This window comes from Branchiostoma lanceolatum, chromosome 17 (genome assembly GCF_035083965.1).
Source record: "Branchiostoma lanceolatum isolate klBraLanc5 chromosome 17, klBraLanc5.hap2, whole genome shotgun sequence".
NCBI lineage: Eukaryota > Metazoa > Chordata > Leptocardii > Amphioxiformes > Branchiostomatidae > Branchiostoma > Branchiostoma lanceolatum.
In genome coordinates, this window is record NC_089738.1 from 2436912 (window position 1) to 2448668 (window position 11757).

At 39.2% G+C, this 11757-nt stretch overlaps 1 protein-coding gene across 2 annotated transcripts; it reads left to right on the forward strand.

Annotated features, from left to right (window-relative positions):
• Window positions 1-413: 413 nt before the first annotated feature.
• LOC136422853 (trimethyllysine dioxygenase, mitochondrial-like) lies at window positions 414-11357 on the forward strand. 2 transcript variants are annotated; one of them, XM_066410761.1, is made up of 8 exons: window positions 418-585; window positions 1583-2016; window positions 2847-2962; window positions 3640-3893; window positions 4336-4484; window positions 5297-5524; window positions 8512-8645; window positions 10302-11357. In XM_066410761.1, exons 2-8 carry the CDS (start codon window positions 1661-1663, stop codon window positions 10433-10435), a joined length of 1371 nt encoding a protein of 456 aa, XP_066266858.1. In that variant the 5' UTR covers window positions 418-585; window positions 1583-1660; the 3' UTR covers window positions 10436-11357. The 2 variants fall into 2 exon arrangements, with proteins under 2 accessions (XP_066266859.1, XP_066266858.1); XM_066410762.1 differs by lacking the exons at window positions 8512-8645; window positions 10302-11357 and adding an exon at window positions 6772-6855 and having other exon boundaries at window positions 414-585.
• The last annotated feature ends 400 nt before the right edge of the window (window positions 11358-11757 follow it).

Sequence of the window (11757 nt, forward strand, 5' to 3'; positions counted from 1 at the left end):
AAATGGTAGAATGAAAAGTGTAAAATTTTATACTAAACAAGTGCTGCTGAGAAGTAACATAAATAAGGTACAGTTTTTGTCCTGAAAAGAAAAGAAAAGAAAATGATTGGAGCTCTTAGATCTATGCTACAAGAAACATAACACCCCTCATGATGATGCTTTTTGGTCGGTCCCTAATTAACGTCACATGATGGTGTTACGTCATGTTTCCTGATATGGACTCGTCCAATTCTATCCTTAATATCTGTATTTTGATTCTCCACAACTAAATATTTCATACTACACCTGATAAAAGTAATTAAAAGTTGTTATAGATAACATTAAAGTGCATCACTTGTTAGCAGTACCAGATATTATAAATTTCATGAACAATTGAAACGTTTAGTAACCCCCTAATGCGATATAGACTAGCCGTCTGCACTTTGATCTTTGACACGTGTAGGAATCAAAGCAGAGATCACATGTATTCATGTCTCAAATACTATAGGATTATAGTCTCAAGGGCGTGGACGTGGGCGTAACACTGTTCTCACGATCTAGCTCCATCAAACTGGCGAAAATCCAACCTTTTCGGTTCCACCAAAGGTAAGATGCTCTGTGTTTACTGTGTCTGTTACTCACTCACATTATATTATATTATAACGTTAGCTAGCAACTGACTGGTTTGTTATCATTATTTACTTATCATTATCAATATTGATAACGTTAAGCAAGGACCTATATAATGTCCTTGCGTTAAGCTACTTTAAGAATACATTATGCATCATACGCTAGATCAACTGCCTCCAAAAAAAGTCAAACCCAGTTTGTCTAGATATAGCCAACAGTCGTAGTTGGTATTCTATTGTAATACAACAAAGTCAGTCACAGTTACTGTCAGATGTATGTTTTTCCCTATTTTCTACAATGTATTTGGAATTAGTCCACGGGCATGAACTTGCAATAAACTTTCTTATTGTATTCGTTACGTTCCCTCAAGAATTCAAACCTTTCAAATGTGAGAGTGCAAAGACTGAAAAAGAGTGTAAGATCTAAAACTAAAAGACCAGAAAGACAAGTGTTCCAAATTTGGTAAAAGAATTTGAGTCAGAATTGTAGTGAGAATAGCCTCTACTAGGCCCCAGGCGAGGCTGGAAATAGTAGATGTGGCATGCTGTATTTATTGACTGGCCAACTCCTCTCGTATATTATCTGTCTACTTTTCGAGCAATTAAGTTCATTCATTCATCATTGGCAGATTTCTACTCTTTCCAGCCACATCTGGAGCCCAGTATAGTACTAGTAGAGGCTATGAGAATTGAGTATATAAAGAGCAGTTGTTTTTATAACATGACAAAGCCACAAATTGTTATAATTTATAACTTATATTGCCATATTTTTCCCACTCCTGAATACATCTAGTAGGAGGACGAGAACATGTTGTATTTTACTTTACTAGGCTATTATCAATAAATGATTTTTGAAATACTTTTTATATTGCCCTACTTGAAGGGTGCAAAGATTTTTGCATAAAACCACCATATGAATGCATTCCTATAGCAGATATGCTGTACAACCTTACATTTTGCTTTCATCCTCTCAGACTCTTACAGGAGGACTACAAACCAAAGTGTTGCTGAAACAGATATCGGAACAAATCGAAAAGTGATTACCTCACATCATGCATCTCAGAAGCTTGGCAAGTTTCCCGGGTAGGATTTCCCAGAGTTTATCTGTCTCCAGAAAGTATTCTGCTGGCCTTCTCACCACACAGAGTACACATGCACGAAATGTACAAACTTTTACAAAACTTCACAAGGTAAAACGTGTGCAGCTTCTGACTCCGGCTCAAAGCGCACACCCGAGTAGCTCGTTGAGCACATCTACTCGTGCGAAGTCCAGTTCTCGGATAGAGGAGAGGACAAGAGGAGTTCCTGTCTCTGTGACCAAGTTTTTACAACATGAGGACCATCTGCAGCTGGAATATAAAGGGGCCAAACTCAAGCTGAACTATGTCTGGCTCAGGGACCATTGCAGGTTAGAATGTTTTATATTTTGATCAGGGCTGTCTCCAGGACCCATCCTTCCGTCCCAGGAAGGAAATTTGCTTGTTGGGACAGAAAAAAATGTAACCCCATCCGTTCCAATAATCTAAATTTCATGACTTGAAATTGATAAAAATGCATTTTTGTAAGCTTGAATGACAGATTCAACAACGAAAAGTAACAAAATTGGGATGGAAAAAAATTTAAAGCTGGAGACAGCCTTGATTTTGATTGATAGGAAAGCTGCCATTGTCAACTTTTTCGTAATGATTATGTTAGCCACTGTTGTATGTGACTGGGTTCCATTGTTTATCAAAATAGACACTTTTCTTTATTTCATGAATTTTGTTTTATTTCGTCAGGTTGGTAGGTCACTGGATAACTTTATACACAGCCAATTTTTTTACCTTTTTTTGGGGGGGAAAGGAAAGTTTGGGACCACATTTTTCACGCTGCAGCAGCAACACTTAGCTGCGGTGCAAAGTAGAACAAGTCAGTGTTGCTCTGAGGAAGGTGACAGACAGTCACCAAAATGTTGGCCTAGGTTAAAGCTCTTAGTTGCGTATTACTAGTAAGAACTTTGTTGTTATCCACTTTTTTTTGATACTGTATCAGTATCTATATAACCGCCATTCGGCGCAATACACCAGCAGATACACAATATGCATCCGAGCTGTGCATTTTGTCCAGATGACTATGATCTACATATCTGGGCATTGTTGCTAATTATCATCTTTCACAAACCACAGTCTTACCTATGCCATCTATCATACAAAATTGCTAAATCCCTGACAACATTAACAATGATGTCTTAATTTCCAGGACGGGAGACAGTTTCAACCACCAAACCCAGCAGCGCATGGTTGACTCTGCTCTGATCGACCCAAACATTCAGCCACTGAATGTAGCCATTGATGATGGGACACTTAACATTACATGTAAGTATTGTATGAGAAAGCATGTACATGTGCATTTAGTGCTGTGTACCTGTATATCCGAGAGGAACTAGGCTTGTAAATACATTTAGGTTTAGTTCAGTTTAGTTTTAAAAAACACTAAACGTCGAGAACCGGTTTCAGGCTATCTCTCACTTATATTTTCTTTTTTGTTCTGAACCATCTAAAACCTTCTATAAATCGTGAAACTTGCACTGGACAAAAGACAAAAACATTGCTGGTTTTGCATTTGTTAATGATCTTTTGTGTTTACCACTGACTGTATTTTGCATGTGTGCTTTTCAAATATATGCCAAGATGCAAGATATTTCTAGCACACTTATGCCATGGGTTCAGTTCCAGACTTATATATAATTCCAAACTGCACCTGAACTTCTGGACCTGAATCCAGACCTGAACCTGAACATGAGTTTAGGTACACAGCACGAAGTGTGTTCTGTTTCCTTTCTATGGGCTCTGTTGGAAATCAGCCCTACACAGCTGAAGGAACTACACATGTGTGCCCAAGATTGATAGATAAATTAAGAAGTAAAAAAGTATCATGAAAAGAACAAGAAGAATCCTTTGATCTGTCATCCTCATTTATCACCATAGTGTTACACATGTGTTTTCAAGTGTTTGATGCCAACTTGCTCAGTTTTTATTCCTTGTCTCTGTAGGGCCAGATGGCCACCAATCAGAGTACGACCTGGAATGGTTGCTTAGCAACACCTATGAAGGCAAGCAGCACATTCAGAGGACCTTGGAGCCCCTGCTGTGGGACGTGGAAACCCTGTCAGCCTCGCCCTCACCCAGCGTCTCGTACCAGGACTATCTGGCCGACGATGGACAGCTGGCCAACCTGTTACACAACCTGTTGAAATACGGTTTCGCATTTGTGGAAGATGCTCCAGTGACTGTGGAAGCAACATTGGTTAGAAGAGTTGTTTCTTTAGAATGACTCCAGCTTTAGATTTTTTCTGTCCCACTCATTATTTTGCTAGCTCACATTGTTGATTTTCATCGTTAAATCTGTTATTTTAAGCTTACAAAAGACACATTTTCATTAGTTTCATTTCATGAAGTTTAGATATTTTGGACAGACAGGTTGAGATTTTGGTCTGTCTCAGCCCTGGTACTCACTCATTGTGATCAGTTTTTTCTGGTTAATGTTAAAGTAGTCAAAACAACTGGAATATGCATTGCTAATGTATTTGATGCATCCTTGCTACACCTTTATTTCTTGATGACAAATCTGGAAGAACATGTCTTTAACCTTTAGCACACTGAAGTAGATATTTCGCACCCAATTCTATAGTTACGGAGTTATGCAGCAAGGAGAAGGTTAAATGAGTAGTTTTTTCTCTGGCACTAAGGCTGCAGCAGAGAGAATCTGTCAGATCAGGGAGACGTTCTTTGGTCGGTTCTGGTGCTTCACCTCTGACCTGGAGCGACAAGACACGGCGTACACGGCAGAGTCCCTGGGAGCGCACACTGACAACACGTACCTGAACGAACCTTCAGGGTAAGGGGGATGAATGCCAGCTGTAGCTTCTGTACTCGTTTTAAACATAAATACTAGTAGCTAATTTGCAACATAACAGTTACTCAAGCAACTAAATAATTTTGTAAATGGTCAGACGTTTCAGACAGCATATAATGTCTTTCGTCAGTGACTGTTCAGTCACTAACAAAAGACAGCAGATACTTTCTGAAACTTGAGTTACTGTTATCTTTCGTGTCTTACTACATGTACAAAAAAATGTACCTGGCTGTCTAACTTTCATCGACATAGGTAGCTAATGTTTTTTAAAGCCTGGATGAATGTGGAACAGTCTTTATGGAGTGTTCACTTATGGCACTGTTTTAAGAATACATACCAACATGTGATATTGTCGAAAACGAATGTAACAAAATCGTAAGTTAGTTCATAGCTATCATTTTCTGAAACGCCACTTTTACTTTTCAAATCTGTTTTGCTTTATACCTGCGTCAATGTCAATTCTAACTTATTTCTAAGTCTACCAACCATATAAATGCTACACAAAGTAGGCTTTCAAAGATTTTCGTAGTCGTCTAAGGGCCTTCACAAGCAGCAGGCTTCAACTGTGAGTTCACATACACAGTCACAGTACTGGCAGTAGAAAATAAAAGACCAATTATGTCATGCAAGCTCCAAACAAATTCTTTTACCAAATCTGATTTTAAGCAGGAGATTCAGTTGCCTGATACAGCCCTTTCCTTCCAAAACATCTCAATTGATAATTCACAGTTCCATCCATTCAGCTGCTTCTTTTGTCGTTGATTATTGGCAATATTGATGCTTTATCAATCCAGTGTGCAAGTCTTCCACAAAATGGAGCACGCTGGCGAGGGAGGAGACACGCTGCTCGTTGACGGTTTCCACGCTGCTGAGAGGCTGAGACGTGACGATCCGGAAGGTTTCGATATCCTCTCATCTGTGTCAGTCCCGCACCACTACCTGGAGCCTGCCGTACATACTACAGGGGTGGGGCCAGTACTGGAGCTGGAACCAGGCGCTACCAAGGATCTCAAGCTCATAAGGTTTGTGGGTGTTTACAGCTCGCCTGATTAAGTCACTTTCCGAGTACCACCACCCTCAAGCCGAGGTTACACATAGCTGAACATGGCTCCCGACCACTAACCAACCAAGGTTGGCGGTAGGTTAGGAGTAGTGTTAGATTAAGGGTTGAATTTGACTCTCAAACACACCCTGAGCACTACTGACTTACTCGCAACCACCAACCAACCCATTCCAGACCTCCCGTCCGCAGCTGAATGTTTTCAACATTTCAAAACGTTTGACTGAGGTAGCCGAACACCAGCCAACTGCGGTAAACACCAGCCAACCACAGCCGACCTACCTCCTGAAGCACACCCAACCATGGTCAGGGAAAGGTTGGGGAGCCACGTTTGGCTATGTGTAACCGGGACTTTAGGAGAGATCCCGTAGGGCCATGATCAGTGATTTAGCAATAGTTTATGTTCAACGACTTTCAGCATGAAGAGAAGAACTACATGTATGTAGCAATAGTGAAATCCAAAATCAACGTCAGTTAATCATGCTGTTCTATATCCACGAAGAACTTCATCATGTTGATAATTCGACGCTTAAAGGCACCCAGAGCATTTTATGAGGCTTGAAAACTGGAAATATTCTAGTTGCTGTAATCTTTGTAAAATTGACATTTAATGCCACTGTTTACCGCATTTGCGTGTGGATTTCTTACTAGAAGTGCTCAAAAGCGGTACAAAAATAAGCTACATGGTGATCTTTTAGTTTCACGCGCCTAGTGTAAATAGACCGAGTACCATAGCCCTGCCCACCTCCATCAAAACGTAGAAAATGCAAAATTAAAACATAAAGATGCAAATATTTGACGGACATGCAGTCACTCTCTCATTGGTTGAACTGCTAATTGTGATGGACGGTCAGGATCGGTCTATTAGGGCTTGGATTTTATATCAGTTCTCACCACACAACGACATCGTACCTTTGTTCCTTTAATGTCGCTATGTGATGGTATAGTGTTATTGAAACTTACTATGTGCAGGGATGACTGGAGTTTTTTTATTCAAGTTTCAAGCCTCATAAAATGCTCTGGATGCCTTTAACAAAGTTTTACACACACAGCCCAGAGATATTTGACAGGTACCGTGAATATCCTTGAATTGTGTCGGCTTGCGTCTAAAGAACAGATCGTCCAACAGGATGAAAAGAAGAATATGATAATGTGTGTAAAGAACTTTGCCGACCACAACTGTTTTATGCTTTGCTTTCATCCATTTAGATTTTTCAGATGAACGTATGCAGGATGACATAACATTACCATGATGAAACCTACTTGATTCTGACCAATTTAGCAGGCGTACTTGTAAGTTTCACATAGTATGACCATTAGGTGTATGTTTCATACCTCTCTTCTGTAAACTATTGCTTGAAAGGAAATTTTACATGTGACTCGTTCACAGAAGCTTTTTAAAGTTTCTGTTTTGAGCACCATGTAGGTGAGAAAGGAAGAGGATTTTTGCTGGGTTAGAAATGGTGGTTGTAACAGGAAATAACAGTTTGCTCGTAAAGGTTCTACATAAATAACTCTACTTTTGTCCTAACTTCACAGTTACTGTATCAGTCTGGTTAACCCCTTCTCTGCCAGCTTTGGTGTGAGGAACAATTATCTTTATATAAAATGCAACACGGTGTATTCCATATCGCCCAAGGTACCAGCCCAACCGCGGGTCGTATCGCCCGAAGGCCGGATGCCAATGCTACCTGCGGGAGGGCTGGGGCCGAGGGTGATGCAGAATACACCGTGTTGTATTCTATTTATGTCATACCCACTGGAAAAACACATTTCAATGCGAAATGTGCCTGAAGTTGAGAGAGCGTCCTCCAGCCAAAAAGTCACAACAACATAGATTTCAACCTCCGAATCTGGTATTCAAATTTTCAACAGCGACGCAACCGGCGCACTCGAAATACATTCGAAATATTCTTTGGAAGCCCGTGTGATACAAGTAGAACCCATGTGATACAGAAAATTATCACACAATGTGGAACACCTGAATCAAACATTATCACGGCCCAGGTATGACGTGATAGATTATATATAACACCAGGCCATGTGTACATTACAGATTTAGTTATTAAGTTTTCTAAACATGGAAATTCTGTTAATCTTAGTCCCAAAGCAGTTATGAAACTTAATATAAATTGATATATACTACCTCCCTATTTTTAAAGACAACCAGAGCAATCTTAGGGCCAAAAAATGGAAATACAAAAAAATGCTGAAATCTTTATTGTAGACTAAGTGATGTTTACTAGAATTATTTAGCACATGTTCTTAATAACTTCATACTGTAGTTGTTTCTTTCACTGTAACTTTAAGTTCACTGTTTTCACTGTCACCACTGGACCGTGAACTTATCATCACAGTGAAAAACCCTATTCATGAGTCCTTCACACATCCTTTCTGCAAGTCACTTGCTACCGGGCACCGTGAAGTTAAAGTTCAGTGAAAATGTCCATTTTTCTTACACCGTGAAATTTTGCTACCATGAACTTAGTGTGAATTACAGTACTCTTAGGATTTTAAAACCATGCAAAAACATGCCATACGATGATCCCCTTAGTTTCACGAGCCTACAAAAACTCTGGCGACGATTTTCTGTGAGTTCTCACATCACAACAACGTCATATTTTTGTATCATGGACATTGCTATACATTGTAATGGTGTTGTTTGAGCTAATCATGTAAAGAAATGACTAAAGAAATTGCCTTTCAAAATCTGATTTTTCCGACCCTGATATTGCTTGGGTTTCCTTTAAAGGAAACCCAAGCAACATTAGGGCCCGAAAATTGGATATTGAAAGTCAATCTATTTAGTCATTTCTATACATAGTTATTATGCAAATTTTATTATGCAAATGTGCTAAACAGTGTTAATGAATGTCACTACTATAAAGATTTCAGCATTTTTTCTATTTCCATTTTTTGGGGCCTAATATTGCTTTGGTTGCCTTTAAGGTACAACATACATGACAGAGCCTGCCTGGACACTGTACCGATGGAGGATGTCGGTCGCTGGTACGCTGCACTCAGGAATCTCACCAGATACATCCGGGATCCAGCCTCCGAGTACTGGGTCAAGCTTAAACCAGGTAATTAACCTCATCCATAGATAGTTTCATCGGGTTGTTAAATCAATTCAACATAGTTTTCTTAGGCACACAACTTTACTATAAAGTAAACTTCCTATTGTGACATAATTATCACAACAAGGATGCTTTCTCAAACATGATACTGTTACTTTCTAAACTGGTCCATCCAAAAGACCGACCTGACAAAGGCATCAAAGCCAATGTCATCTACAAACTGAAATGTGAGGAACCCAGCTGCAATAACATGTACATTGGGGAGACTAGTCGGCCGCTAAGACAAAGTACAATGAACATTGCAGAAAGAGCACAAACAGGTACTCCCATGGCCATTTACCACCACTTACAACACAACCAGGGACATTCATTCAATCTAGAATCTACAGATATCCTAGACCGCGAATGCCGTTGGTTGGAATGGGGAGTTAGAGAAGCAATATATGAGAGAATGTACAATCTCGTCCTCAACAGGAAAGGAGGTCTACGTATTGAACTTTCAGGCACTTGGAAATCTCCTTGTCACAAGGATACGGTCTCAAACGTGACTGAGTTTATAGTCCCCATCTCTACTGAGTCCATCTCAAGCCAGGTAATCTCAGATTTTGGGGGATAACAAATATTTCTTTTGACAGATCTGAATATGTTTCTTTTTACATTTCAATATTATATATGTTGCTACTGCTGATTTTCTGGCATAATTAAGTGAAATTTTAATCTCTTCTGTATTATATATTAGCACGCAGAAATTTTCCCCTGAAGGATGTTAGAATAGATTTTTGTCTGATTCAAGCAGCTAGCTTACATCTAATCTAATCTTAGGCCACACCAATTTAATTTCTTGGGTAACAGATATTTTTTATAATTTTAGCACGAGGACATCTGTTCTTAAAACAGAAAGCTGGGGTGAAAACTTGCACCTGACCCTGTTCACACCCTGAAACTGTGTGCACCAAAGTACAAACTTTCCTATGACATTCTGTTTTCATGTTGATTTTTCAATCTAGCATTTTTTGAAAAATTCTGTTAACCAAGAAATCAAATTGGTGTGGCCTTAGAAGACATTGTATGTTTTTGGAACAAAAGTTTTTCAACATTGACTATTAACCAAAACTAGAGATAGGTTGATGAAGGTTAGACATTCAGGTAGTAAGATTCGCCAAAAATAGTTACTCAAGCAACTGGATAAAACTGTGAATCAGTCAGACGTTTCAGACAGCATCCGCTATCTTTCGTCAGTGACTGAGTTACTATTTTTGGCAAAACTAGAGATGTATTGCAGAAAATGAACATTGTGAAGCACCAGCTTTGTTGGGGTGTCCCTGTGGTGTAGTGGTCTGCGCTTCTGTTACTAGCCACATCTGGTTCAAATTACTTGGACCAGAAGACCCGGGTTCAAGCCCCGGGTAGGACACCTCTGGACAAGAGGCGCATTGAGTCATACCAAAGACTTTATAAAGATATACATACTTCTGAAACAGTATGGAAGTTAAACACACTCCACTACCAGTGGACTAGCCCCCTGCTGCAGTGATGGCACCACAGTGTGGCCTAGGGCTATGAAACGGAGATGGGCACCGCCCTATACACCTTATGGTGTGGGAGGATTTTAACTTACTAAACCAGCTTTGTTAAGTTGAATTCTCTTTTATTCTCTCTCAGGTCAAATCTTGCTGACGTATAACTGGCGGGTCCTACACGGGCGATCAGCCTTCACGGGAAGACGCAGGGTCGCCGGCTGCTACCTACCCAGGGATGATGTCATCAGCAGGGCAAGGGTTCTCAAGGTCATATAACAGAATGTCAAGGTCATATACAATGACAATGTAATTCTGGAGAATACATGTCATGTAATGATAAAGCATCATAGTTCACCTCAAATGAGGATGTCTTGAAACGAATGAACGAATGTGGCATTATTTTTACGAGTTTTTTCTGGTAAATTTGAAATGATCTATATCAAGTTTGGTTCTCTTTACATAGTTACAATTCTGTGACAGGCAAGTCCTGTACCATTGTTGCATACATGTAATGTTTTAAAATCAAATTATGTAACAAAGACTTACTTCTGCATGTATTATCAATGAGGTGTGAGAATAGGTACAGGAAATGTCATTAAGTTTTGCCTTTACATATGTTTTGCTGTGTATCAGGTGTTGTTGTGGTGTATCTTAGTGACTTTTTACTTCTTTTATACCTACGAGCCAAGTTGATTATCTTTATGATAGATGAATAGGACAGTGTTCTAACTTACTTTGAAGATATAGATCTTATGAGAAAAATCTGAGAAACAAAATTATTTATTACAGATGATGGCATTGCTAGTTTAGTGGTGCCACTGCTGTAGTGATAGTGTCACATTGTAAAGTTATGTCATGGGGATTCCTACTGAGAGAACTGCCATTTGTACTATAAAGGCTACTCCAATTTAATTTGCTTGTTCTTGGACTTTAAAGAAATATACTAGTAGTTAACTAAAAAAACATGTCATGAACAGAAAAGCCTGAGGGCCAGGTTTTTGCATTGGTGTAACTGTTTTATGCAGTGAATACAGCCATATTGAAGATTTCCTCCATGCCCTATGCTATTATGATGCCTGCTTGCTTGCTATAGACCTTAAAAAGTCCAAGAACTAAGGAGGTAAATTGATCTGGTCTAATAGAGGAATAACATACTCCTGGATTATACAAAATAAGCACAATAAACCTTCAATCTGCAGTACCATTGCATTTTATTATTCCCTTTAGTCCCAAATACAACAGGTTTAACATGATAATAATGAAATACATGTGTACACAGAGAAAGATAAACTGCCCCAAATTCAAGAATTACATACTTTCACGGCAAGCTATAAGGACATATCTACAAAATAGTTTGGTGAATCTATAGTCCGGTGTGAATATGGATTAGTGGTAATATATACTGGATAGGTAATGTTATTCCTCATCATCTGGACATGGCCAGTAGTTAGAACAATCAGTAAATACATGTAATTCGAAAGGTACATGTATTAGTCAACAATTAGTCAACAGGAAGAAAACTAGAGTTCCACGACCTCATACCTTCGCCAAATGATTTTAACCTTTATGACTGATGTATTAGGAGTGTTTCTCATCAA

What these genes read in the sequence shown, in the direction of transcription:
- LOC136422853 (XM_066410761.1), top strand. Translation starts at nt 1,661, where the DNA reads ATGCATCTCAGAAGCTTGGCAAGTTTCCCGGGTAGGATTTCCCAGAGT. An exon ending in TGGCTCAGGGACCATTGCAG is followed by an intron (nt 2,017 to 2,846) that starts GTTAGAATGTTT and finishes CTTAATTTCCAG; the next exon opens with GACGGGAGACAGTTTCAACC. An exon ending in AAGGATCTCAAGCTCATAAG is followed by an intron (nt 5,525 to 8,511) that starts GTTTGTGGGTGT and finishes GTTGCCTTTAAG; the next exon opens with GTACAACATACATGACAGAG.